The sequence below is a fragment of the Hemicordylus capensis genome, chromosome 2, assembly GCF_027244095.1.
Source record: "Hemicordylus capensis ecotype Gifberg chromosome 2, rHemCap1.1.pri, whole genome shotgun sequence".
Taxonomy (NCBI): domain Eukaryota; kingdom Metazoa; phylum Chordata; class Lepidosauria; order Squamata; family Cordylidae; genus Hemicordylus; species Hemicordylus capensis.
Genome location: NC_069658.1, coordinates 224,311,879 through 224,339,641, shown reverse-complemented (window position 1 = coordinate 224,339,641; position 27,763 = coordinate 224,311,879). Strand labels below are relative to the sequence as shown.

The window sequence follows — 27,763 nt, the reverse complement described above, 5'->3', positions numbered from 1 at the left end:
AGCTGACAGAGGAACCTATTCACACTGCTATGATCATGATTTTCAAACCGAGTCCTATTTCTTTTAAAAAATGCTCCACTTTGCAAAGTCACAGAAAAACGGTCTTTACTATTTGCCCCCTCTACGATTGGCTGTCCCCCTCCCCACAACACACATGATCACAAAATCCTTCCGTCAGGTTCTCCCGTGTCTACCATTCCGTTCTCCGCCATGCCAGCAGCTGGTGCTTCTGCACTCAAGGAAAGGGATCTGGTGAAGAGCACTGGACTCCAACACAGCCGCATGTGCACCCTGGCTCCTGGGTGCCAGAAAGAGGTGGCAAAGATTAAAACTGGGAGGTGAAAAGCAGAAATTCTTCTCAACGATGGTGGAGAGGCTTGTAATGAGCGAAGAGAGAAAGAGCTGGCCGCACCCTTGTGGCTGGAAAGGAGCCCTCTCCAGAGTAAGAGGGATCCCTTGGCAATTCAAACTCTGCCAAACGTGCAGCTGATTCTTGGGCACCTTGGAAAAGGGGTGATGCTGCTCGGCAGTCAGACGCTTGCTGGCTGGCTCTTCTGGAGAAACCCACGTGGGAGCAGAGCAGGGTGGGAAGGGGGAGGAGAGGAAGGGAGGGGAGGAAGGAGAGGCTACAAGAAAAAACTGTCTCTAACATGCAGATCGTCTCAAGTTTGGGTTCCCCACCCCACCCCCGTGTCCCTCTTGGGCTCTTCCAGCTGGAGAAACGGCAATGCACACACGACCTTCCAGTTGCTGTTTCCCCCCGTCACAAAGGAAGCATTCCCAACGAAGAGCGGCCCTGGAAGCAAAAGATACACACACACGTTTGCAGGTTTCGCTTTTCAGCTACCCAGATGCTTTGGCCAGGGCGGCTGCTTCAGGTGCCTGACCCACTCTCTGCGCAATGTCCTCCCTGCTGTTTGCAGAACTCTGTGCCACTGGCAAGGTGGGGCTTGTGGAGGGCGGGGAGCTCTTGGGCTGGACTAGGGTGGCAGGTCACACCCAGAAGTAATTTGTCCCAGCATGGCTGTTGTTTTAGCAGTGAAGCAGGGGCTTGGCCCTTGGGGGGTTATCTGAACACGGGAAGCTGCCTTATACCAGGTCAGGCCATTGGTCCAGCCAGCTTGTATCGTAGATTTCTCCAAGGTTTCAGGCAAGGGTCTCTCCCAGCCCTGCCTGGAAATGCTGCCAGGGATTGAACCTGGGACCTTCTGCACGTAAAACAGACGCTCTGCCACGGAGCCACAGCCCCTCCTCTAAAAGGCAGAGTAATAATCTTCCTGCTTCTAAGAGTTGATTCATTCTCTCAAAACTCATACTGTCTTGTTTCTATTTGATTCTGTGCACAGACCTTCTAGCCCAGGTGTTTTCAAAATCTGGACCCCTAGCTTGCTAGACTACAACTCCCATTAGCCACTGTGACTGCGGATCATAGGAATGATGGTCCAACAACATCGGGAGAACCCCTGCTCTACTAAGAGGAGGCTGGTAAACAAGAGCAAGTTGGGCTTCTTGGAGCACCTCCTTGGAGAGGGAGGGCTTCAGAACAATCGTCGGTGGTGTGTGCTTTAGACATTTATAGTAGGGATGTGCAAAAAATTTCGGGTGATTCGGGGCCGAACCGAATCACCCCCGATGTCCCCCGATATTTTTCGGGCACGAAAAATTCGGGTGATTCGGTTCATGGTTGATTTTTGGTGATTTTTTAAAGTTTTAGTGACTTTGGGGCAGTTCGGGGGCATAGCATGGGATCTGGGCAAAAGTAGTGGGGTGGGGTGGTAGTGCCTAATGGGTGGAGGCTACCACCCCAATTTCAGGGGGTTTGGACAAAGGGATGATTTTTTGAGAATTTTTGAAGTTTTAGTGACTTTGGGGCAGTTTGGGGGCAGAAAGTGGATCTGCCCCAAAATAGTGGGGTGGGGTGGTAGTGCCTCATGGGTGGAGGCTACCACACCAATTTCAGGGGGATTGGGCAGAGGGCTGATTTTTTGAGAATTTTTGAAGTTTGGGTGTCTTTGGGGCAGATTGGGGGCAGAAAGTGGATCTGCCCCAAAGGAGTGGGGTGGGCTGGTAGATAGTGCCTGATGGCTGGAGGCTACCACCCATCCCCAATTTAAGAGTAATTGGGCAGAGGGGTGAATTATGGTGAATTTATTTGTATGAGGTTTGTCTTCATAAGGTGAAGTGTGCTAAATTGATTACTTCCTCATATTATTCATAGTAAAGGAAAGTGTGAAAAAGTGAAAGTGGGGTCATGAGAGTTGTTTAATTTTTGAAAATTATGTTTTCTGAGGTGTGAAGTTTTTTCTGAGGTGTGAATTCTCATTCTATCATAGCAAATGAGATATTTTTCAATTAAACAACTCTCATGACCCCACTTTCACTTTTTCACACTTTCCTTTACTATGAATAATATGAGGAAGTAATCAATTTAGCACACTTCACCTTATGAAGACAAACCTCATACAAATAAATTCACCATAATTCACCCCTCTGCCCAATCACTCTTAAATTGGGGATGGGTGGTAGCCTCCACCCATTAGGCACTATCTACCAGCCCACCCCACTCCTTTGGGGCAGATCCACTTTCTGCCCCCAATCTGCCCCAAAGACACCCAAACTTCAAAAATTCTCAAAAAATCAGCCCTCTGCCCAATCCCCCTGAAATTGGGGTGGTAGCCTCCACCCATTAGGCACTACCACCCCACCCCACTATTTTGGGGCAGATCCACTTTCTGCCCCCAAACTGCCCCAAAGTCACTAAAACTTCAAAAATTCTCAAAAAATCATCCCTTTGTCCAAACCCCCTGAAATTGGGGTGGTAGCCTCCACCCATTAGGCACTACCACCCCACCCCACTATTCTGCCCCAGGCCCCACTTTCTGCCCCAATATGCCCCAATCTGCCCCAAAGACATGAAATTTTCAGAAATTTACCAAAAATCAGCCCTTTGCCCAATCCCCCTGAAATTGGGGTGGTAGCCTGCACCCATTAGGCACTACCACCCCACCCCACTACTTTTGCCCAGATCCCATGCTATGCCCCCGAACTGCCCCAAAGTCACTAAAACTTTAAAAATTCACCAAAAATCAGGATTTTGCCCAATCCCCCTGAAATTGGGGTGGTAGACTCTACCCATTGGGCACTACCACCCCACCCCAAAATTTTGCCCCTGGGCCCCTTTTTACCCCCTCCAAATCGATTCGGATTCGGATTAAATCCGAATCCGAACCGAATCAAGGGTGATTCGGGTGACACAGATTCGGGCACAAAACAGAACAGGGGTGATTCGGTTCGGGTCCGAGCCGAATCACCCGAAATCCCGAATTGCACACCCCTAATTTATAGGTCTTGTTTGTCTTGCGTTGCAAGCCAATCCTGGTAGTACATGAGCCAGCTGGGGTGGTCAATACAATCTAGGGTTGTGGAGCAGGGGGGAATGCTCACTGTGGTTTTTGACAAAGTCTACAGCCCTACAGATGGGAGACAGGCAATAGCATTTCAGGACTTCCAGCGGATCATGCTTTTCTTGTCCCCACTACTGGGCCTGCAGTGGCCAAATCTGCAATGGCATTTTAAAAACAGGAAAACTACTATCGATGTTGTCAGAGGAATGGAAATGAAAATTGGCAGGAAAGTCCTCCAAGGATTACTCTATGGAGAGAGGACAACAGTTTGTTGTAAAACTGATTGCAATTTTACCCTAATGGTTGGGGAATGAGATAAAGAATGGGTGATGAGAACATAAGAAAAGCCTGGCTGGATCAGGCCCAAGGCGCATCCAGTCTAGCCTCATATTTCACACAGTTGTCCACCAGATTCCGCTGGGAAGCTGACAGGCAAGAGGGCATGCCCTCTTTCCTACTGTACTCTCCTGCAACTGGTATTTAGTGACATCTTGCTTCCGAGGCTGGAGGTGGCCTATAGCCCTTTGACTAGTAGCCATTGATAGACCATGAATTTATCTAAAACCCTCTTAAAGCCATCCAGGTTGTTGGCTGTCACCACATCTTGTGGCAGAGAATTCCACAAGTTGATTATGTGTTGTGTGAAAAAGTACTTCCGTTTGCTGGTCCTAGATTTCCTGGCAATCCATTTCATGGGGTGACCCCTGGTTCTAGTGTTATGGGAGAGGGAGAAGAATTTCTCTCTATCCACTTTCTCCACACCGTGCATGATTTTATAGACCTCTATCATGTCTCCCTGCAGTCGTCTTTTTTCTAAACTAAACAGCCCCAGGTGTTGTAGCCTTGCCTCATAAGGAAGGTGCTGTAGGCCCCTGATCATCTTGGTTGCCCTCTTCTGCACCTTTTCCAGTTCTACAATGTCCTTTTTTAGATGTGGTGACCAGAACTGTACGCAGTACTCCAGGTGTGGCTGTACCATTGTTTTGTATAAGGGCATTATAATATTAGAAGTTTTATTTTCAACCCCTTTCCTTATGATCCCTAGCATGGAATTGGCCTTTTTCAAGGCTGCCACACATTTGAGTCAACACTTTCAACGAGCTGTCCACCACGACCCTAAGATCCCTCTCCTGGTCAGTCATCAACAGCTCAAATCCCATAAGCATATATGTGAAGTTGGGGTTTTTGCCCAATATGCATCACTTTATACTTGCCAACACCGAACCGCATTTGCCATATTGTTGCCCACTCCCCCGTTTGCAGAGATCCTTTTGGAGTTCCTCACAATCTGTTTTGCATTTCACTACAGAAAGCTGCAAGTGCAACAATGCTATCATCTCTTTTTCCTCTCTAGGGGGTAGATGTTGCCAAAAATTAACATGTGCATTTGTCCCAAGATGGTACTGATGGCCAATATCTGTGGGCCTGGCTCATGGACTATGACTGGAAAGTGAGGTGCAAGGACACAAGACTATTGACTGCAAGCCAGTGACTGGAAAAGACAAAAGCCTGGGATGGGACAGATGAGGGCCTTGGAAACTCACCGGCCGGCTGGCTCTCATTCCTGCTGCTCCTCATTGCTGGCACTGGGGGTCCGACTCCTGATCTGGCTGCGTAACTGTTCAATGAGCTCTGGGTTTTGCTGCTGCATCTGCTGGGCAAACTGCTGGCCTCTGTTGCCAAGGGAGGAAGAAAGAAAGACACAACACCCACTGAGCCATTATCTCAGCCACACCAGATCAGCATGCTGGATGCCTCACAGAGGGATATCATTCTACGCTGAGAGTCCTTTTGGGACAGGAAATCTCTATTTCTATGTAAACTGTTTTGAGAACTTTTTGGGTTGAAAACCTGTATAGAAATAATAATAATGAAAGCAGGTTCCTGCCTGAAGGAGCATACTGTATTTACCTAAATCCAAGACTAGGTTGATATTAAAAATCAGGAAATAGTCTTAGATTCAAAGTCCTGTTCCTTTGGAGTAAGTGCAGGTATAACCTGTATTTAACCTCTACATTTAAAGGAGGCAGTCTTAAATTCAGAGATGTCTTCTATTCAGGTAAATACGGTACAATATAAAACAGGTCATCAGTGTTCCCTCTAACAGCGATTCCCAGATGTTGACTACAACTCCCAGCATCCCCAGCTGCAAAGGCCTTTGGCTGGGGATTGTGGGAATTGTAGTCAACATCTGGGAATTCCTGTTAGAGGGAACACTGCAGGTTGTGGGACAACAACAGAGAACTTAATTGTGTTTTTGCTTGAGCTCATTGGAGGTCTATCCTGTCCATCATTTCACTTCTAACACTGACCAGACCATTGCTTCTGGAAGCCGATGGGGGTGGTGGTGGTGGTGTTAAGGCAACCTCCTCCTCTACCTACTGCCCCCCTCCCCCAGCAACTGGTTTTCTGTGGCAGCCTGCCTCTCACCTGGGGGACGAAAGGATGTGGATGAAGGCCAGTGCAGGTACTAAGAACCTGGTTACAGATGGAAGGGATAAATCAAAAGGGTGGGATGCAAGAGGGATTTGAAGGAAGTTAAGAGAAGAGGGAGCACGCAGGTGATCTGGGAGGAGGTTCTGGGCATAAGGGACAGCAAGGGAGAAGGATAGAGGCAGCAGCATGAGCAGGGGACATTTGGGTGGCTGAGGGTGGTGGAGCAGGAAGGGCAAAGGTCTCAGGCAGGAATATGCCAGGATATGGGGAGGTGTGAGTGGGGAAGGCCACGGAGAGCTTGAAAAGGGAGGCCAAGGAGTTTTCTGAATACAGAAGGGGATGGGAAGCCAGTGCAGGGAATGGAGGAAGGGTGAGCAAGAGGAGAGGAATTTCAAGAAAGGCAACATCAGAAGGCTGGAAGCCAAGAAGTAGAACAAGTTGGCAAGTTCTTGTGTGTCACAGGCCTGAAGGTGGCAACTCAAGGGCAGCGTTTTTAAGGCTTGGAGCCGGGATGGGGACTGGGAACCAGAGACAGGCCCACCCCACTCTACTTACGCTTGGATAAGGCTGGCAAGGTCATTGGGGGAAGGGCTGGTTCCTGGCGTCGCCATGGGGTTGTGGCCACCCGAGATCATTCCCGACATCCTGCAGAACCAGGGAAAACGTTTGTCATGCAGGGTAAGCACTGGCGACTCAGACTATATGCTCAGAACTGGGGGCTCTTACGCTTGGCTCCCCAGATGTTCCTGGACTACAACTCCCATCATCCTTAGCCACAACAGTCAAAGGCTGGCGATGATGGGACCTGAAGTCCAACAACGTCTGGGGAGCCAAGCTTGAGCACCCACGCTCTGCTGATCGGGGAAGCTTATCTAAGAGTCAGTGGGAACTGAAAGCAAGGACCCTGTCATCCAGTTAAAGGGACCTTAGGTCAGTCAGTCAGTCGACTGGAACTGATTGTTTTTACGTGTGCAGATTTCTTCCCATGTAAAAAGGAAAACCTCTCTACAGCAGCATTTACCATCTGGCTGCTTTTAATAAGTACATGCATTAAAACACATTTTTAAATTTGTGGGCTGATTAGTTGGGGACACCTTTTTAGCTGATCAAACTGTTTTCTAACAGATTCATCAACGAAATGCTGCAGCCTTATTAAAAAACAACATAGAAGTGTCATTCATTTCCACAGAACTTTTGCCTCCATGTTGCATACTTGTGATTAGAACGTGATTCAACCAGCCCTAATCCGAGAAACATCACTTAAAAACAGAGGTTCCCAACTAGTACTCCTAGGGCTAGTTGAAGGACTCCCAGGGGGTACTCTGAGCCCTCCTGCTTCCCCACACGACAGCTATTTGTTCCCCCTCTGAGGATTGCTGGCTTGAAGCCACCACATCTTGAATGATGTGTCTGCTGCAGGAGGGGAGGGAGGAGGTTGAAGACCCTCCTTCTCTGCTCCTGACTGGCTGACTACGTGCTGAAGCTCAGCATGCCCCTCCCCTCAGCCTGACTGACAGGCTTCAGAAAATTAGTACTGAGTACAGGAGAACCCCATTATTCACAGGGATTCCGTTCTGTGGGGGTCTCCGTGGATAGTGAATCCACAAATAACGGGGCATTAGGGCAATGGGAATCAGGGGGTTAGGTTCCCGGATGCAGAAAATCAGCCAAAAATGGCAGGTTTGCACTTTTCTCCCCTATTGCACCCAATCACCCTACCATGCTGCACTGTCGGCCACAGGGCCAAAATCACGTTTTTTGCCTTCCATTTTGAGCCATAAAATGGCTCCTGATCTCTCCGGCAGTCAAAATGGCATCTGGAAATGACCTCCGAGGTCATTTCTGTCCATCTCCGACCCATGGATATGCGGATTTAACCCTTTTTTGTCTGTGTATACCGAGGTCGGTTGCTAATTACCCAGCCACAGATACATGAAGCCATGAGTGCTGGACCCATGAATAAAGAGGTCATCTTGTACTCCCACTGAAGTTAATGGGACAAGTAAATTGGGCTAATTAATTTCAATAAGACTGCCTGTCTTGTAATTGTAACATTTAAATTTGTGCTCACACACATTTCCATGGGGTATGTGAGCTGAAGGTTTGCAACGGAAGGGGTACAGTTGTTAAAAGAAGGTTGGGAACCCCTGACTGAAAAGATAAAAGACCCAAAATTGTTGATACTTACAACTGTTGTACTTGTGGATTGTTCATCAGGTTAGATGCCTATATTTTAACAAAGAAAAATGGGCAAGAGAGATGACAATCTTACTCAACAATTCAAACTTTCATCTATTGGTTGGCTTCAGACATCATGCCATTTTGTTTTATTTATAAAATCCACTTTGGGAACTTTTGTTGAAAAGCAATATATAAATATATTCGTTGTTGCTTGACGTCCTAGCTTATCACTATCCAATGGTGAAAACAAACTGGAATTTGCTGGGTTCAGGCCGAACAAGAAGTCATGTTTTGTTTTAACGGCACATGGAAGGTGCCCATTTCATAGAAACATGGGAAGCTGCCTTATACCGAGTCAGACCATTGACCTTTCTAACTTAGTATTGTCTGCACTGACTGGCAGCAGCTCTCGAAGGTTTCAGGCAGGAGTCTTTCCCAGCCCTGCTGGGAGATGCTGAACCTGGGACCTTCTGCATGCAAAGCAGATGCTTTTCCACGGAGCTACGGACCATTCCCTCTTCCCCATATACCTGGAGAGTGCAAGTCCCAGGATTAGGCTAGCAATGCTAGCACAATGGACTTCAGCCACTGTGGCCGGGGAGGATGGGAACATCTCGTGACCTAAGTGTGAGAACCTCTGCCTTAAAGTCCTTAAAGAGGGGGGAAATCTCAGGAGGAATGAACTGTCTGGCTTTAGGCCTCCTCCAGCCTCAGAGGCACAATGCCTCTCAATACCAGTTACAGGGGAGCAACAGCAGGAGAGAGGGAAGGCCTTCACCTTTTGCCTGTGGGCTTCCCAGAGGCATCTGGTGGGCCACTGTGGGAAACTGGACTAGGATGCTGGACTAGATAGGCCCTGGGCCTGACCTAGCAGTGCTGCTGTTATGGGTGACATACATTTGCATCTTCTTCACCTGCAAACATCTAACTCCATTCTTCCCTTTTCTGTTGTCTCCCTTGTGGAATTCTCCGCCATGAGATGTGGTGACAGCCAACAACCTGGATGGCTTTAAGAGGGGTTTGGATAACTTCATGGAGGAGAGGTCTATTGACGGCTACTAGTCAGAGGGCTGTAGGCCACCTCCAGCCTCAGGGGCAGGGTGCCTCTGGGTACCAGTTGCGGGGGAGTAAGAACAGGAGAGACAGCATGCCCTCAACTCCTGCCTGTGGCTTCCAGCAGCATCTGGTGGGCCACTGTGCGAAATGGGATGCGGGACTAGATGGGCCTTGGGCCTGATCCAGCAGGGTTGTTCTTACTTATCTAGCATATTTGTAACCCACCCCAAACTTCCATCTCTGCACAGTTTACAACATAAAACAAATTAAAACAGAAATGAAAACCTTAACATGATTGAAAACCACAAGTCTAGTTAAAAAGCTTGGGTAAAGCTTTTGGGTAACCCCTGCTAACTTGGCAAAGAGGCACCTTTTAACGTGGTTATTCTCTTTATTTAGCAGAGGGAGAGTAACTGGCCCTATCCACCCCCAGCACAGTATCTCCAGTGACTGTTGCTGGTGTCTATCTTATGTTTCTTTTCAGATTGTGAGCCCTTTGGGGTCAGGGATCCATCTCATTTACTGTATTTGTTATTTCTCTGTGTAAACCGCCCTGAGCCATTTTTGGAAGGGTGGCATAGAAATCGAATAAATAAATAAATAAATGTCTTTAGAGATTTCTTAAAAGTTGTCAATTATCACAGCAGGGAGCACCTTCCAGAGTCTCGGGGCAGCAACAGAGAAGGCCCGTACAATCAATATTCTGATTGTAAGACCTGAAGGCCAGTGACCGGTGCTCTCGTTCTTTGTACATCCATGCCAATGTACATAGATGATGCTATTTTAAACAACATATAAAGAATGCAAGCCTGGATATTATTAGCTTACTAATTTTAGGAACCACCAAAGACTTGGGCAGAAGATTTTCATATCTAAATGAGTGCTTCCTAGGGAATGCCATCTGGGAAAAAATGACAACTTTGGAATCCTGGACTTGACTGGCATTTTGTCCATTTGTGATGTTTCCAATTCATTATATGTCACACGACGTTTCTGGAAATGGAAATTTTGCCACAGACAAACAATGTGGCGAAAAACATTCTACCACACCTTGCTGGCCAAAGCACCAGACACATGGAGCCCATGTGAAGGAAAGCCATACGTATCAGCATTCATGATTGATAAAATGTTTCAACAGAAAACATCATAGGAACATAGGGCACTGCCTTATACCAAGTCAGACCACTGGTCCATCTAGCCAAGTATTGTCTGCACTGACCGGCAGCAGTTTTCCAAGGCTTCAGAGGCAGAGGCCTTTTCCAGTTCTACCTAGAGATGCCAGTGACTGAACCTGGGACCTTCTGCATACAGAGCTCTATGATCTAGCTATAGTGCCATCCCCTAAAAACAAAAGCTGCCTTATAGCAAGACAGACCACTGGTCCATCTAGCTCAAAGCTGTCTACACCAGGCCTGCTCAACTTCGGCCCCCCCAGCTGTTTTCGGACTACAACTCCCATAATCTTCTTCTGTGCTGGATAATAGTCTACTTCCTGTGCTGGACGGGGTTACAACTCCCCCAGAAGGAGCAGGTGCACAGCTTGGGAGTACTCTTGGACCCAGGCCTCACGCTGGTATCTCAGGTGGAGGCCATGGCCAGGAGTGCTTTCGACAGCTGATCAGCTGATTCGACAGCTGCGCCCATTCCCTGAAGAGGATGACCTCAAAACAATGCTGCAGCAAGTCTCCAGGCTTGACCACTGTAATGCACTCTATGTGGGCTGCCTTTGGACGTAGTTTGGAAACTTCAAAATGCAGCAGCCAGACTGGTCTCTGGGGCAACCCGGGGAGACCATATTGTTCCTGTTTTGAAAGTTACACTGGCTGCCGATATGTTTCTGGGCAAAATACAAAGTGCTGGTTATTACATTTAAAGCCCTGAACGGCCTCGGTACAGGTTGTCCTAGAAAGTGCCTTCTTCTACATGATCCCCACCGCACATTAAGGTCATCTGAGGAGGTCCATCTCCAGTTACCACTGATTCATCTGGTGGCGACTCAGAGGCAGGCCTTCACTGTAGCTGCCCCAGGGCTGTGGAATGCACTCCCGGCAGAAAGCCGTAATCTGACTTCATTGCTGGCCTTCAGGAGAGCCCTTAAAAACCTGTCTGTTTGGCCTGGCCTTCCACAGTTTTTAATGTTGTAAATTGTTTTTAATGGCTGTAAGTGGTCGGCCTGGTTCTCCTGAGTTTTTAACTGTTTAAACTGTAAGTTAGTTTTATGCTGTTTTTATAGTTTTGATTTTAACTGATTTTGTTTTTATTTTTAGGTAAACCACCCTGAGCCTTTTTTGGAAGGGTGGTATATAAATAGAACAGATAAATAAATAAATAATCCCCAGCCACAGTGGGCAATAGCCAGGGAATATGGGAGTTGAAGGCCAACATTTGCAGGAGGGCCGAAGTTGAGCAGCCCTGGTCTACCCAAACTGGCAGCAGCTCTCCAGGGTTTCAGGCAGGGGTCTCTCTCAGCCCTACCTGGCTAGGCTGGCCAGAGAGTGAACCTGGCACCTAGATGCTCTTCCACTGAGCTATGGCCCCATCTCCTAAGGGGAATATCTTACAGTGCTGACATGGAGTCACCCAGGCAAATGCAAACCAAGGCAGATCTTGCTTATCGAAGGGAACAATTACAGCAATACTTGCATCAGGAGAAAGCTGGACATTTTAGGCAAGGGTTTCTAGCTGGGACCAGCAGAACTTGCTGAGAAAAGGTCTGAGAAAATCAGCTACTGTTCGGTTTTAGCTGGCAAAATTCCCATTTTCCACAAAGCAGGTCTCACATGATAGATGAGCCAATCAACTTTTTCCCTAGGTGACTCTCCCTATGAAGCATTTCTATAAACATAAAAATTCCCTGCACAGCTCTTGGGGTATGTGTGTGAGCTAAAATTAGCCTGTTCATAGTTTCCAGTGGTCCCTACGAGTGGTCCCTCAAAACCAAGGCTGAAACCAAGGCAGGGGCGTAGCTAGGGGAGAGGGGGCCCGTGTTCATCCCTCTCTCGGGTGGCCCCCCAGAGTGAGGGATACAATGAAGAAAATAGGGAGGGATGGAGCTGGAGGGCCCTCAGGAGCTGGGGGCCCGTGTTCTTTGAACCCTTTCGTTCAATTATAGCTATGTCCCTGAACCAAGGGTCTCTCAGTCTCTGCCTCACTCTCCATTTTTAAAGCAGACTGCAAGCTCATCTGTGTGCGCGCGCTCCACTCACCATACTCATAAAGCCTGGGTTGTTGAGCAAGCCAGCTAAATCAAAACCCCCGGTGCCTCCTGTCTATGAGAGTGAAGAAAAAAAAGCAGATTCAGTCAGAACAACAAACACTGGCTGCATTCAGGATGGATCTTGGGATTGCTTTTCTGCTGTCCCAGTTGGGTCTCAACAAGCTTCCAGGCATCCAAATAGAAGAATTTCCTTTTTTTGAGGAATGAATGCCTTTTTACAGTTATTTAGATAATTGTAGGGGGAAAATAACACTAGTCTGGAAACGTTAAAATAAATATTTTATAATATGTACTATAAATAACTGAAAGTTTATTTATTGTGTTTAATGCATATTATATTTGTCCATATATTGTTTCAGAATATGGGGTGTCTTTATCATTGTTTTTCAGATGCAAAATTATTTGTAAGTCGATAATAAAAACTTTGTCCTTAATACAGAAATATCATATATGCATGTGTGCGCGTGTACACACACATAAAAGGGTTTGCACATTGCAAACATATGCACATCTTCTCAGTGACTCTAGTCTTTTTCTAGCTCTATGAGGTCTTGTTCCCCATGTGGGTAAAAAATCTTCTTTAAAAATATGTGTTTGTAAAAACAGTATTATACTTGAATTATGCATGCATGCATAAATGTTTGTTAAAAACAGATCATGTCAAGTCCCGTTTTATTTTTACAATGTTTTTCAGTATTGGGGAAAAGTCAAACAAAACTTTTAGAAAAGAACCACCCACCGGACTGGGCGCCTCCTTCATTTTCTGCTCGGTCACTTTCAGGTTCGACTTGTATGTTTCGTTGTCTGGATCGAGCTCCAGGGCTTTTCTGTAGTAGATGACCGCATCCGAGAGTTTGTTGAGGCTGGAGAGTGCTAGGCTGCAGAAAGGAAGGGGGGAAATCATGGAGGAAATCCAACCATTCCCCTGAAATCACTACAGAAAAGACTGTCTCCTTCCTTTGATCTAGGATATTGCTGCAGAGGACGAGGGGAAGGGGGAAAGAACAGGCCCTGCCACCTCCAGGTAGAGCTGGGACAGACTTCTGCCTGAAATTTTGGAGAAATCACCGTCAGTCAGAGTAGGCAATGCTGAGCTAGATGGACCAAGGTTCTGACTCGGTAGACGGCAGCTGCCTATGTTCCTATGAAGGACCCTTGGGGACCGTGTTAGAACTGACGGATGGACAGATGAAGACACACATAGGCAAACTCATGCAACATGAGAGCATCCCCCACCCTGCAGACGGAGTCTCAGTGCCTTTAGCAAGACTTGCTCACACAGTTTCAGATTTCCTGTGTAAAACCACCATGGCCAGGACCTTACTGTCCCTCTCCCTTAAAGCAGAAAGAAAAATTACTAGGCTTCTGCCTTAGAGGCCACGTTCTTTAGTCCACAGGAGGGAAAACGCCCTGTTCCCTGGTTTACAGACAGGAAGTGTCCAAGGCCAGGTGGGGGACCCTGGATGGATCTGCCCCCTGCTGCACTCAGCGGGGTCTCTCCACCCCAAATGTAGGAGGGGTTGAATTCGTCCACACTGTGATGTTAGGAGGAGCTGACGTCCAACAGCCGGCAGCTTAGAAAGGCAACCAAAGCCTCACCCCATCCTGCCGTAGGCTTTGCTGTACTTGGGATCGATGCTGATGGCTCTTTCACAGTCCCTTACGGCTCCAGCATAGTTTCCGAGTTTGCTGTAAGCAGCAGCCCTGGAGAGAACAGAGAAAGAGATTCTCAAGGGCAAGTTCACCCAGCTGAGACCCCCAGATCACTGGCAAGAGGGAAGGTGCTCAGCACCCTTGCCAACTGCTTCAGGATTATGACTTAGGGAACACCCCCGCCCCACCCCAAATGTGCATGTGCACGTAACCGTAGCAGTAGTGCACGTGTTGAAATGATGTTAACATTATCTGACTCAGCAACCATCACTGCATCCTGCAGAAATGAATTCCATAAAATCATTCTGCGTAACGCAGAGAAGGGCTTTCTCTGGTCTCCTCCGAGATCCACAGGAAGCCCCCCCCCCCAATCCACGGTTTTCCATGGCAAACAAGGATGGCCAAAAAGGTGGTCACTTACCAAAGGGAGAGATTAACAGCCAGTCACCTCTCACCTGTTGCAATAGTAGACGGCATTCGCAGGGTTGAGTTCTATGGCTTTTCCGTAGTATGAGACGGCACTTTCAAAGTTCTCGGCCTTCATCTGCTCATTCCCTAATGAGGAGGAACAAGGAAACGCCGCTGAATAGGGATACCTTGCTAAGGCCACCAACCAGGAGGTCTGCCTTTGGGGCATTCTGCTGCCCCCTCCCAGCCTGGTCTACAAAGACAAAATGTCCACAAGACTCCAGACTAAACAGTGTTATTTTCTCAGTGTATATTTTGAGACAGTGTTATTTTCTTAGTGTATAAGAGTGTTATTTCTCAGCCTTGCATGCGGAGCTGCAGCTGCTAAAAATTCTTCTTCTATATCATGTATTGAGATGGTAAATAGTATTAAACAAGCAACGATGGCTAACGATGGTCCCTGCTCACTGAGCAAAAGGGGCACCTTTTTAAAGTGGCGATTTTCTTTACTGAGCAGGGGGAGAACAACTGGTCCCCATCCATCCCCAGCACAGTATCCCTCCAGTGGCTGTTGCTGGGGTCTGTCTCATATTTGTTTTTAGATTGTGAGCCCTCTGGGGACAGGGATCCATCTTTATTTATATCTATCTATGTAAAGTGCTTTGGGAACTTTTGTTGAAGAGCAGTATATAAATATTGGTAGTAGTAATAAAGGCAAATGAGCAGCATTCTTCTCTGTATTTGGTCCATCTAGTTCAGGGGTCCCAACCTGGAGTCGCCAGATGCTGTTGGACTACAACCCCCATCATCCTGGGCTTGCATTTGGAGGAGTGACTACATCCGAGCACTGTCTGAAATACCCCTTCGGGGATGTGTTCGTAGCTCAGCGGGAGAGCACCAGTTTGCAGGCAGAAGAGCCCAGGTTCACTCCCTGGCAGGTCGGGCTGGGAGAGACTCCCTGCCTGGAACACCTTGGAGAGCCACTGCCTGTCAGTGTAGGCCAGGGCTGCTCAACTAAGCCCCGCAGCTGTTTTTGGACTACAACTCCCATAATCCCCAGCCACAATGGCCAACAGCCAGGGATTATGGGTGTTGTAGGCCAACGTCTGCAGACGGCCAAAGTTGAGCAGGCCTGGTGCAGACAGTGCTGCGCTTGAGAGACCAGAGGTCTGACTCCAATGTTCCTGTGACAGCTTCCAATGTTCCTGTGAAGATACAACTGCCCATCCAGTCGGAAGTGGTAGAATCCAACAGGGCCAGCCAGATGACTCTGCTGATGGCAGCGCTGGGCTCTTGGCCCCCAACGGAAGGGCAATTCCCAAAGGCCATGCAGAGCACTCCACCGTCCCGGGAGCCTCTACCTTCTGCTACAACACTCCTATCTCAGCTGCCATGAAAAGGGGATGTGGCAGCGGAGGGGGAAGGGGCAGCAGGAGGGGTCGCCTTCCTGGCCTTACCTTCAGCTTTCAGCCTTTCGGCTTCAGCGGAGTCTTCTTCCGAGGGAGTGGCCGGCTCAGAATTTGTCGTGCTCTGCGGAGGCTCCTGAGACAACCCAATGTGGGAAGATGCCGAGAAAGTGAGTGAGAGAAAGAAAAACACAAGAGGAGGAGAAAAACACTCCCAGCTGCAATGGCCTTGGGTTGGGGATTATGAGAGTTGTCGTCAACAAGGGCCTTGCTAGGCCAGGCTGCAAGCTGAAGGGAACCCACGTTCGTCCCTCCCCACGATCTCAATGCCAGGACATGGAATGGACATTTCCCCAAACTGGGCATCTCTGGCTTGGATATCTTGGTTTTTTGAGATTACTTCAGTCACAGATTCCTGGCTTGCGTGGCATATGGGACTATGGCTTATGAAAGCAGGGACGGGGCCGTAGCTCAATGGCAGAGCATCTGCTGCCAGGTTCAATCCCTGGCGGCGTTTCCAGGTAGGGCTGGGAGAGACTCCTGCCTGAAACCTTGGAGAGATGCTGCCAGCCAGTGTCGACAACACTGAGCTAGAAGGACCAATGGTCTGGCTCAGTCAAGCAGCTTCCTAGGTGCAAAAAGAGAGGAGGAAAGAGCACACAGGCTCAGCGCTCCTTCCGGGCTCTGCCGTGCCATGATCCAACAAGCTTCAGTTTGCCTGAACTAGCCCTTCGAGAAATCAGCAAAACACACATTTCTCAATCAAGTGTCTGATCTCCCGCCCGCCCCTGGTTAAAGCGTGGCTCCCAGCCACCATAGGACTTGCGCTCGGACTCAGCGGGCCTCACGGCGCACTCTGGTTGGCCAAGCAAAGCCTGCTGGCTGAGTCGGAGGGCCGCTGCTGTAACCGACGGGAGCCATGCTGTGGGTTGGAGGTGGGGGGGAATCTCCCCATCACTGCCACGAGCAGAGCACAGCTGTCGCCGGACACGGCTGCCACCCTCCGATTCAGCCAGCCCCGCTGGTGACAGGGAGATTCCAGGCTAGACTCTCCCCAGGAGTGCAGGGCTGGGGGGAACTCAAGACAACGCCCCTATTGGCCCACAACGAAGGACGCCCCCGATTCTCCCACAGGCAGCAGACCCTGAAGACACACCACCGCCTCACCCCCAGATATACCCACCTTTGCTGCTGCCGCTTCAAAAATCTCTGGCAGGGTCTGTGACAAGGCAAGGCCTCGGTCGTCCATGGACACCCCAAAGGCCGTCTCTAGGCACTGGATGGCAACTGAGGAGGAAGAAGCAAGGAGGGCGGGTCACATTCCTTCCCCTTGCATGGGGCTCAAGAAACCCACAGCTGCAAGCTTTCCCAAGCATCCTAGGACTATGAGCATGTTTCTATCCCGCTTTGGGATAATTGTATGGAAGGCGGTGTGTGTCTGTGTATATAACAATAAATAAAATAAATTGTCTTTTGGAAGGCAGGGTGGGTGGGGAGCTGGTCATGTGGCAGCAACCACAAACTGTCCCCTTTGCTAAGCAGAGTCTGCCTTGGTTTGCATTTGGATGGGCATCTACACGTGAACGCTGTAAGATATTTTCCTTAGGCAACAGGGCCGTAGCTCAGTGTCAGAGCATCTGCTCTGAATGCAGAAGGACCTAGGTTCACTCCCTAGCAGCATGTTTAGGTAGGTGTGGGAGAGACTCCTGCCTGTAACCTTGGAGAGCCACTGCCAGTCAGTGTAGACAATACTGAGCTAGATAGACCAAGGTTCAGACTCAGTATAAGGCAGCTTCTTATGTAAGGGAGGCCAATTGGCACATCATCATCATCATCATCATCATCATCCTTCTGTTGCTTCTCTGCCCAGGATCAGATCCCTCCTCCTTGCTGTTCATACACCTCTCAGTTCATAGATCCTCAGAATGTGAGCAGTGGTTTTTTCAGAACATTTTGAACTGGGATTTTATTCTGGAAACCTTTTCAGAAAAAAATGTTCACTGCTGTAAATACCAGGACTTGATTTTGCGTGTTTCATTTATATTTATTAAGTAATATATTTTGGTTGTTCTGTCAAAAAAAAAAAAAAGACAATTGAATTAAAAACAAAAAACAGGTAGGATCCAGTGTCAGTCAGTCACAAATAAGCACCATTGAAATAAATGACACACGATTTCAATGGGACCTAGTCATGACTAACTTAGGATCCTGCCCAAACACAACACCATGTTAGTTTAATGTACTCTAAAAATATCTCAAAACATTTCCTCAGAAGCCAGAAGTATTTGCTCTTAATGAGCCAATAAGGAAAACAGACAACACACACTTAATGTGATATTCAAATCAATTCACAGTGTTACCTGGAAATTATTTTTGTTGGAACCTTTGCAGATATTTTAACACAGGACAACTGAATAGTACACACTTTACAGGGTTTAAAGTTTAAGGGGAAAAAATATATTCCTCAAAATAAGTCACTTATAAAAATGCCACTAATTCATGAAACAATGCTTTTTTAAGAGATGGAATCTTTCCCAAATAAACATTTAGCAGCACCAGTGCTAAAGTTATAGCAGAATATTTTTTTCACAATAAATGTTTGCCACCACACATTTTTGCAGCATGCATCCAAACATCACTGGATGTGTGTGCATTACGAGAGATAAAAGGGCTGGATCTTTTACTGACATTTCTCCTTACATCAACCTGCCTGCCACCTTTTGGGTGTCAAAGTGAGGTCCTGTTTCCATTTCTTTATGTAACCAGTACTCTTGTCTGGAATGGAGGAATTGCTCCTCTTTCCTTGCATTCGAGGAATTGTAAAATCTTTGCTGATGAGCCCTTCTGGTTCTCAGGAGAAATCCTTTTTCTGACTGATCAATGCATTTCATAGCTATTATAGTTTTTTAATTCTGTTTTCATCGATCTGGGACCATTGTTGTTTTATTGCTTTGTTTCTGCAGCACGGAAAGACACTGTGAACATCCACTAGAAAAGCAAGATAAGAATGTTTCTGAAGACAAACTCGGACCACAACGTGGGGAAAAACTGAGGGCAGATTAAGGGTTGACAGGATAAATGCCGAGAACAGGGGCCGGGAGGAATGCGCCCTTCTTGATCTCATATCTAATACTCGAGTCTTTCCTTCTGGCGGTTTTCTTCAAACATTTGTTTTTTGCAAGCATCCTTATCATAATTATGTAACCTGCAACCCTACCAATGACGGACAGCTTTCTTAAGCAATGTTGCTCTTCACCAAGCCTAGTTCTCTCCTGAGAATGATGACTGGTGTTCAGTGTTCGCTGTGACAGGGATCCCCAGATGTAGTTGATTACAACTTCCATAATCCCCAGCCAAAGGCCACTGCAGCTGGGGATGCTGGGAGTTGTAGTCAACAATATCTGTTACAGCGAACACTGCTGGTGACCCCTGAAAATTTAACTCCTATACTGTGGCATGAACATTTCAGGCTTTCCTGAAATTCAGGAAATTTCTTCAGCAGACTTTAAAGTCCCCATATAGCAAAAAACCAAAAAACTTCAACGGGAGGCCCCAGCATGATGCAGCTAAGGTGGAAATAATTCGCAAATGTGACGCTGTGGTCTCAGCACGTGTTGGGAGTTTCCACCTCTGTACAGAAAGCAATCTTCTCTCCTTTAGCTGTCAATTTAAATTACTGATCTTGCTACGCCCATTTGTCACCAGTGGCTGCTTGTCAGGGGTGAGTCATGCCTTCAGTGAGTGGGCTTGTATTTTTTTGACGGGGGGGGGGGGGCTTGTTTTCATTTGTGCATTTCTATCCTTTGCACTGCTGACTCTTTGACTTTGTTTCATAATTATGAAAGATGTAATTCTCTCCACCTATTTAGCTGACTACTCTGCATGCTGTCAAAGTCGGCTCTAACCTACAAAGACTTCAGTCACAATAAATCTGTAAGCCCTGAAGGTGCTACAGGACTCTTGGTTGTTTTTGTTAGATCAGGGGTGGCCATCTCTCTCCCTCTCATTGAAGCTATTACCTACCTTCCAAACTCTCTTGTGCATCCGGAGAGAGCCCGCCATTCTGCAACTGGTCCTGAAGGAACTGGATGATCGAGTAAGCAAGCCGTTTCTTCTCAGCCATTCTGTGGTTCTGGGTGACCCCTTGCTGCAACCTCCCCTACTTAAAATGGAAGGAAAGGTTAGTGGAGTGAACAAAAGAGAATAATCATACTAACCAAGTGGAGCAAGGCAAGCCATACAACAAGAGATAAACTACTACTATGTTAGTTTTGAATGTTATTTTTAGAATATTGTTTTAAAATTTTTAAATTGTGTTTTACATTTCTTGCTTTTAAATTTTTGTTTTGTTTTTGTTTTTAATTAATGTTTTACTTTTTAATCTTGTTGTAAACCGCCCAGAGACATAAGTTTTGGGTGGTGTAAAAATATGATAAATAAATAAATAAAATAAAATACTATGACAAATATTTATATGCCGCTTTTCAATGCAAGTTCCCAAAGTGGCTTACTTAGAAAAACAAAAAAGTAAACAAGAAGGTTCCCTGTCCCCAGAGGGCTCACAATCTAATCAGAAACGCAAGGTAAACACCAGCAACAGCCACTGGAAGAATGTTGTGCTGGCGTTGGATAGGGACAATTGCTCTCCCCTTGCTAAATAAAGAAAATCACCATTTTTAAAAAGTGCCTCTTTGCTCAGTTGGCAGGGGCATATAAAACCCCTCTGGCACTTCACTGGAGGCTGTAGAAATGCTGGAAAAGCAACTTTTCGATCTAAGCTGCCACACCCTTTCCCACTTCCCAGAAGCTCAGGAAAAGAATGAAATCCCCTGGGGGCAACGAAGGCTCAGTTTGCACTTGTGAAGCCAAAGGAGGGAAGATGCTGGGACTCCAATGTGCCTAGACACACTGAATTTCTACAGGGATCTGGGTTTACCGCCCAGGTGGTGCTGTCTGACAGACCCTTGAAACAGTGTCCTAGTGGGGGCCATGCCCTCCGACCTAGAAGCTCCTTCCTTTCATCATTCCATGCAGCTGCTCAGAGATGCATGGGGTGGAGAAAGGAGAGAGAAAAGCTTTTGAATATATAAAGCTCCTTTCTACTGAGTTAGGCCCTTAATCTACCTCCTTTTATTTTATATATTTTATCCAAAAATCTTTTTTGTATAATTTAGGGTTTCTTATTTATTTTTATATATATATATATATATATATATATATATATATATATATATATATATATACACACACTTTTATACAAACTACTTTTATATTTCACACCCTAAGAGCCCACCTAGGGCAGTTAAAACCAAGATAAAAACAATCATAAAAAATTCAATGAAAACAACCTGAAAACAACACACACACACAGTAGCATCTTCAAGAGAGAGTCGGTGGGGGTCACTCATTGGCCAAAAGCCTGGATAAAAAGGGCAGCCTGCAATTTCCTCTGAAAGGCTGAGAGAGAGGAAGCCATGCAGGTCTCAATGGTGAGCAAATTCCATAGCCTGGGAGCAATCACCGAGAAGGCCCTGTCCTGTGTTCTTGACCAACGCAGCAGATGTCAGCAGGCAGAGCCGAACCCTCCCAGCCAACCTAGGCAGGTAGGTAGATTCAGCTGGGAGCAGTGGTCCCTAAGGCACCTGCGCCCAAGCTGTTTAGGGCTTTCGAGAGAACCACCAATGCCTTGAATTGCACCTGGGAACAGATTGGCAGCAGTGCCTTCAAGATCAGCGATTCAGTCTGCTCTGACTGGAAGCAGCTCTGCCATGATAGGAACATAGGAAGCTGCCATCTACTGAATCAGACCCTTGGTCCATCTTGCTCAGTATTGTCTTCACAGACTGGCAGCGGCTTCTCCAAGGCTGCAGGCAGGAGTCTCTCTCTCAGCCTTCTCTTGGAGATGCTGCCAGGGAGGGAACTTGGAACTGCCTGCTCCTGCCAGAGCAGCCCCACCCCCTGAGGAGAATATCTTCCAGTGCTCACACCAGGGGCATTGCAAGGTGGGAGAGGGCCCAGAGACAAGATTTTAAAATGCCCCTCCCACTGAAGCTCAGTTCATGAAGTAAAGAAATCTTAAATGAGGCTGAATAGTGGTAAGCCACAACAGAACATCATCCTAAATTATTTTTTAAAAGGTTTTGTAAATTGTGGACGATGCAAGGCATTTAATGGTACTAGAGAAAAACATGCTGTTCTGGTAGCTCCAGGTCTTAACACTCACATCAATTCCGGAGGATGAATACAACTGAAGGAAGCCCGGGTAGGTGAGTGGCTGGGGGAGTCAGTCATGTGACTTGCCTCTGGGGGGCCCCCCAAGGCAGTGGGCCCCCAGACAACTGTCTCCCCCTGCCCTATTATAGTTACGCCCCTGGCTCACACATCAAGTCTCCCATTCATATGCAACCAGGGCAGACCCTGCTTAGCTAAGGGGACAAGTCATGCTTGCTACCACAAGACCTGCTCTCCTCTCAGCTCTCGAGGGTTTTCAGACAGGGAAGGGCCTTGCTTTCTAAGCACTTGCTGGAAATGCTGCCAGAACTGAACCCTGGGCAGCTGTTCTTCCAATACCAGAACACAGGCCATCCCAGTGAGGACCTGAGAGACACACTGGCAGGACACAGTGCAGTATTATTCCATACACAATTACTTCACAGAACTCTTTGCCGCAAGAAGCAATGAGCACTAGCTCAGATGACAGCTTTGGAAGGGAATTAGAGAAATTATGGGAAGAGGGTATGTCAACAGCTATTAGTCATAGTCTCATTCGGTCTCATTCCTTTTGCTATGCAAACTACTCTAAGAACTTTTTTTGGGGGGGGTGTTGAAAAATGGTATATAAATATCTTTAATAGTAATTATGGCTAAACAGAACCCTCATATTCAGAGGCAGTCTACCCCTCAACACTAGGTGCAGGGAACAAGCAACAGGAGGAGGCCACAACCACGGTCACACCCCGCTTGTGAGCTTCCTGGGGGGGATATTTGAATGCTGCTGCTGGAAACTGGAGGATGGACTAGAAAGGATCCGTCTTAGTTTCATCTAGCTGGCTCTTCGGATGTTCTTACAGCAGAGGTTCTCAACTTTGGGTGCCCAGATGTTGCTGGACTACAACTCCCATCATCTCCTGCCACAATAGCCATTTGCTTCAGTTTCTCAAATGTCCACTCAACACCACGTCACACAAGAATACTAGCTAATCACAATTTTCAGATGCAGCCCTACATAACTCTCAGAAGGACAGGACCCCGAAATGCATATTCTACCCACAGGAGGCGGCACAGTTATCTGTTTAAACAGTGAGATCCTCCCAAGACGTGTCTCAAAAGAGAAAATCACTGGCCCAAGAGGAGAGTCTAGAACTGATTTTCTGTCTCAGTCTGCTGAGAAAATGTCGCTGTAATATGCACCCTTGGTGACCCTCTTTTTGAGGGCACTCATTCTGTTCCTACTGGATCGTGCCCCCTATGCTTGCGCATCCTCACTTGCATCTTTGCCTGTCTGTTTTCACAAAGGTTGGATCCTGAGTGGCTTGGGTCAGCTGCCTCTGCCCCACCCGCTCCCTGTACCCCACAATTCCCAAAAGGTGACCCAGGGCTTAATACCCGGCAAAGCCAGTGGGGAGAGGAGGCACTGCATAAGAGGCCTCTGAACTGCTCCCCGCACAGCTGCACAGACACTCTCCTCATTGTGACCAATGTTGCGCCTCGTTGCCAGACTGGCGGTCAGCCAGTCCAGCTCCCTGGCCTAAGACAGCACCCTCTGGCCATCCAGGATTTTAACCCACACAATCTAGGCCAAAATAAGATCCAGAAGCACGAGGGAATCCCCGGTTGCCATTCGCGGTCTCAAACCAAGGTCACCTCCAGAAAGCTCATTTGTATCGCGTCACACTGCAGTCATAGCGACTGGGGTTAAAATGCAGATGGAAAAAAGTTTCACACTTGCTAGCATGGGGCCAAGTGGAAGCAGAAGCAGCACAACTCATGTAAAATTTCAAAGTGGCCACGTTTTGTAACTTGAATGAAGAAGCCACGTGGATCAGAACATACGCTTGATTTAAACGTGGCACCCTGAATTGCATGGCCAGCACTTGGAAGAGAGGCCCTAGATCTGTCCATGCTTTTTACTGGGGGTGAACCTGGGTCTAGGCTGTCCCACTCTTAGGAACATAGGAAGCTGCCTTATACCGAGTCAGACCCTTGGTCCACCTAGTTCAGTATTGTCTACAATGACTGGCAGCAGTTCTCCAAGGTTTCAGGCAGGAGTCTTTCCTTGCCCTACCTGAAGATGTTGCCAGGGAGTGAACCCGAGACCTTCTGTATGCAGATGCTTTTCCCTTGAGCTATTCTCCAATTCCCTAAGGGGAATATCTCACAGCATTCACATGTCATTGCCCATCCAAATGCAATATAAGGTGGACCCTGCTTAGCAAAGGGGGCAGCTCATGCTTGCTACCATAAGACCAGCTCTCCTCCTAAACAGAACATTCCCTGGCACATAGAAAACTAGCTTGTCAGACCTAGTCTTCTTCCTAACACAATTTTCTAAATGCAGGCAACCTTTCCACGTGCTTTTAATATTCAGAATTCCCTCTGCCTAGGAAAAAAAAAAGTCTGGAAGAAGGCTTTCCATCCAGTCTGTCCCCTGATGTGTAGTTTCTGTAGTGAGGGGCATTCAAATTCCCTGCACACAAAAAAGCAAGAATGTCTGAGGAAAGGGTTCTAGACAAGGCTTCACCCTAAAATACTAGTTTTCTATGTGCAAGGAACGTTTTTGATGGAGGAACATCCAGTTGTGAGAGGTGCTACACAGCACGAAGTGGTATACAGTTCAACCATTTCGCTGAGAACTAGGCCTTATAGTGCATCCTTTGGAAAGGTGCTAGAACGTCTCTACTCACTGGGCCAAGAGGCACTTTAGAAAGCGCTGTTGCTTCTAATTAGCAGAAAGAGTCCCTATTTGGCCCAGCATAGCATCCCTGCTGGTAGCTTTCTTTCTCCTGGCATCTTTCTTGTGCCTTTTGAGAGTGTGAGGACTTGGGGACAAGGCACTATCTTCTTGTTCCTTTTAATACGCAAACCGCTAGGAGAACTTTGTGGTTGTTTTTGTAGAAAAGTGGTATAAGAGTACTCTAAATAATAAATAATTCCTCCTAAGAACCATACAATTCGGGAGCACAGCCCACTGATCAGTGGGATACACTTCTAAGTAAGCATACTTAGGGGTTGTAGGCAGAAAACAGGCTATGTGGACACGGAAGGTAAGGGGAAAGTACGAGTCACTGCATCTGGAATAAAAAAGGGCCTGCATAGTGTAGTGGTTAAAGTGCTGGACGAGTATGAGACCCAAGTTGAAATCCCCATTCAGCTATTATTATTATTACTATTACTACTATTATTACATTTATATCCCGCTCTTCCTCCAAGGAGCCCAGAGCGGTGTACTAAATACTTAAGTTTCTCTTTCACAACAACCCTGTGAAGTAGGTTAGGCTGAGATAAAAGTGACTGGCCCAGAGTCACCCAGCAAGTCTCACAGCTGAATGGGGATTTGAACCCGGGTCTCCCTGGTCCTAGTCCAGCACTCTAACCACTACAGTCACTTCTCTCTCAGCCCAACCTACCTCACAGGGTTGTTGTGAGGATAAACTTAATCATGTACATCAGACCGGGCTCCTTTGAGGAAGAACAAAATATGAACAAAAAAGTAAGATTCTTGCAGTGTCAGCTGGGAGCAAGGAAAGAAATTGCTCACAGAAAGTAATGCTAGGGTCCTAAACACACTAGAACAGAGGTAGTCAACCTAAGGGTCAGCAGCTGGTATTTGATTGCAACTCCCATCATCCATAGCTGCTTGGCATCTGTGGATGATGGGTGTTGTAGTTCAACAGATGGAGAGCCTCAGGTTGGCCATTCCTGTCACATAGAACCCCTTTCCGCTGCCACACAGATGGGGCTATACAAATACATTAGCAGTAGTAGAACCCTGCTAACTGAACAAAGGGACACCTTTTAAAGTGGTGATTTCTCCTATATTTAGCAGGGGGAGAGCAACTGGCCATATCCAACCCCAACACAGCATTCCTCCAGTGACTGTTGCTGGTATCTGCTTTATGTTTCTTTTTAGACTGTGATTCCTTTGAGGACAGGGGACCATCTTATTTCTCTATTTATTTTTCTATGTAAACTGCTTTGAGAACTTGGTTGAAGAGCGGTATATAAATATCCGTAGTAGTAGGAGTGCTCAAGGAAAGAAAATCTTAGAACCAGAATTGGAACAAAGACACACAAATGGGTCATGTAAAGGACTTCCAAACTGTGACCTTAAGAACATAAGAACAGCCCTGCTGGATCAGGCCCAAGGCCCATCTAGCCCAGCATCCTGTTTCACACAGTGGCCCACCAGATGCCTTCTCCCGAAGGGATCCTGACCCAGGATTTTTACAAGAGCCAAGATACTGCCTGCTCCTCAGTCTAGACTGGAAGCCTGAATTTGCTTTAATTTTTGCACATTGCCTAGCTTCTGTAGTATAAATAACGAGCCCACTTGGGATTTAGGGTTTTTGCAGAGGGAGACTTTTGCAGGAATTGTAAAAGGTGAAGATAGGATCTGCAAATACTCTCAGGATTTTTAGGTGGGCGTGGAGCGTAGATTTCCATGGTTTCTGTAGCAGAGAATCAGTACAGACCCAGGGAAACCAAGACCCTGGGGACACAGCCCAACACCCTCCCACACACCCTCCCCATGGCTTGATAGTTTGGGGCAACAATGAGGGAAGGCAGAAGGGCCCCAATACTTACCTGCCTGATGTCCATGAGAGAGAGGGAGAGGGGGGAGAGGGAGCAGAGGGAGCCTCACCCTCCCACTTTGAAGGATTCACCTGCCCTGCACAAAGGGAGGGCCTTCCCCACCATATAGGGAGCTCAGACACAAAGGCAGAGGAAGACTCTGGGTGGGACAGACAGAAACCCAACAGGTATAACCGGTACCCCTCCCCCAAAGAACCGCCTCCCAAAATAGCTCAGAATGAAGACAGGGGAAGGGTCACTCCTGTCTTTTTCTTGGAGGAAGCGGGAAGGAAAGCGGCGGGGGGAGGGACAGGCAGGAACTCAAGGGGTACAGTCCCTTGCCACACATGGAAAGGTATCTGTTGGGTTTCTGCCTGTCCTACAAGTCCTCAGTCCTCCCCCCAAGTTACCCAGCATGCTCTGGGGGTGCGGAAAAGTGATCCCTCCCCCTCCTTCTTCCCCTCTTGCCCCACCCTTCCCCCACTTACTAGCCCTCAGTCGCCCCCACCAGCGCAGCAGCCAGCGATTCCCTCACTGCGCATGCCCGTCCAGCCTCCCTTGTCTCGGTCCAGCTCCGATCGCGCAGGCGCAGTCGAACCACCTCCCCATCAGCAGGCGGACGGCTACTGCGCTTGCGTACTAGTGTGCGGGGTGGTTCCGCCAGTCCTAGTCGTCCCAACCTCAGCAGCAACCAACCCTGCCCCTCGACGAGCCCTGCCCAGCAGGGTTTCCGGCAGTTCTTGCTACTGCTTCCGTGTCGTTGCTCATGCTCAGTCCCCATTTGTAGCCACTCAGTTGCCCATACCTTGAAGAGACTTTTGCAGCCACTCAGTTGCCCATACCTTGAAGAGACTTTTGCAGTCACTTAGTTGCCCATACCTTGAAGAGACTTTTGCAGCAATGTAATGTTTTAGTTCTCAAGTTCTGAACAAGCGTAAGAGCTCCTGACAGGTTTCAGAGAGAGTGAGCATTCTTGCCAGCACTCAAGTTGTAGGAGTTTCCGTTAGATTGACCTTCAGGGTAAGGGCACTGGCTTCAACTGGAAAAAAAATGGAGCCTCGTTTGACCGTACTGAGCATACTCCTATGCTTATGAGCATGCTCACATGCACCGGGCAGGGCTCGTCGAGGGGCAGGGTTGATTGCTGCTACACCGTTCTTTCCGCTGCTCTCGTAGCACATGCGCACTGCGTCACATGTTTGTCCAACTAC

The 27,763-nt window shown here is 47.6% G+C and overlaps 1 protein-coding gene across 6 annotated transcripts; it reads right to left on the bottom strand.

The window, feature by feature from the left end:
- Positions 1-88: 88 nt before the first annotated feature.
- Positions 89-27,689, bottom strand: SGTA (small glutamine rich tetratricopeptide repeat co-chaperone alpha). Of its 6 annotated transcripts, none has more exons than XM_053294875.1 (12): positions 27,432-27,689; positions 19,785-19,920; positions 16,945-17,048; positions 15,813-15,897; positions 14,403-14,502; positions 13,894-13,998; positions 13,034-13,172; positions 12,284-12,346; positions 8,029-8,066; positions 6,396-6,485; positions 4,949-5,077; positions 89-796 (listed from the first exon to the last, which is right to left on the bottom strand). In XM_053294875.1, exons 2-11 carry the CDS (start codon positions 19,882-19,884, stop codon positions 4,963-4,965), a joined length of 939 nt encoding a protein of 312 aa, XP_053150850.1. In that variant the 5' UTR covers positions 19,885-19,920; positions 27,432-27,689; the 3' UTR covers positions 89-796; positions 4,949-4,962. The 6 variants fall into 6 exon arrangements, with proteins under 6 accessions (XP_053150850.1, XP_053150849.1, XP_053150845.1 ...); XM_053294874.1 differs by having other exon boundaries at positions 19,785-19,923; positions 27,432-27,688; XM_053294870.1 differs by lacking the exon at positions 27,432-27,689 and adding an exon at positions 27,041-27,196 and having other exon boundaries at positions 19,785-19,923.
- Between the last annotated feature and the right edge of the window lie 74 nt (positions 27,690-27,763).

Bases quoted from the DNA above. Each gene is read 5' to 3' on its own strand.
- SGTA (XM_053294875.1), bottom strand. From the start codon at position 19,884: ATGGCTGAGAAGAAACGGCTTGCTTACTCGATCATCCAGTTCCTTCAG. The intron at 14,503-15,812 runs GTAAGGCCAGGA...CCTCCTCATTAG, and splicing joins CGAAAGGCTGAAAGCTGAAG to GGAATGAGCAGATGAAGGCC. The intron at 13,999-14,402 runs GTGAGAGGTGAC...TGTTCTCTCCAG, and splicing joins GCCGTCTACTATTGCAACAG to GGCTGCTGCTTACAGCAAAC.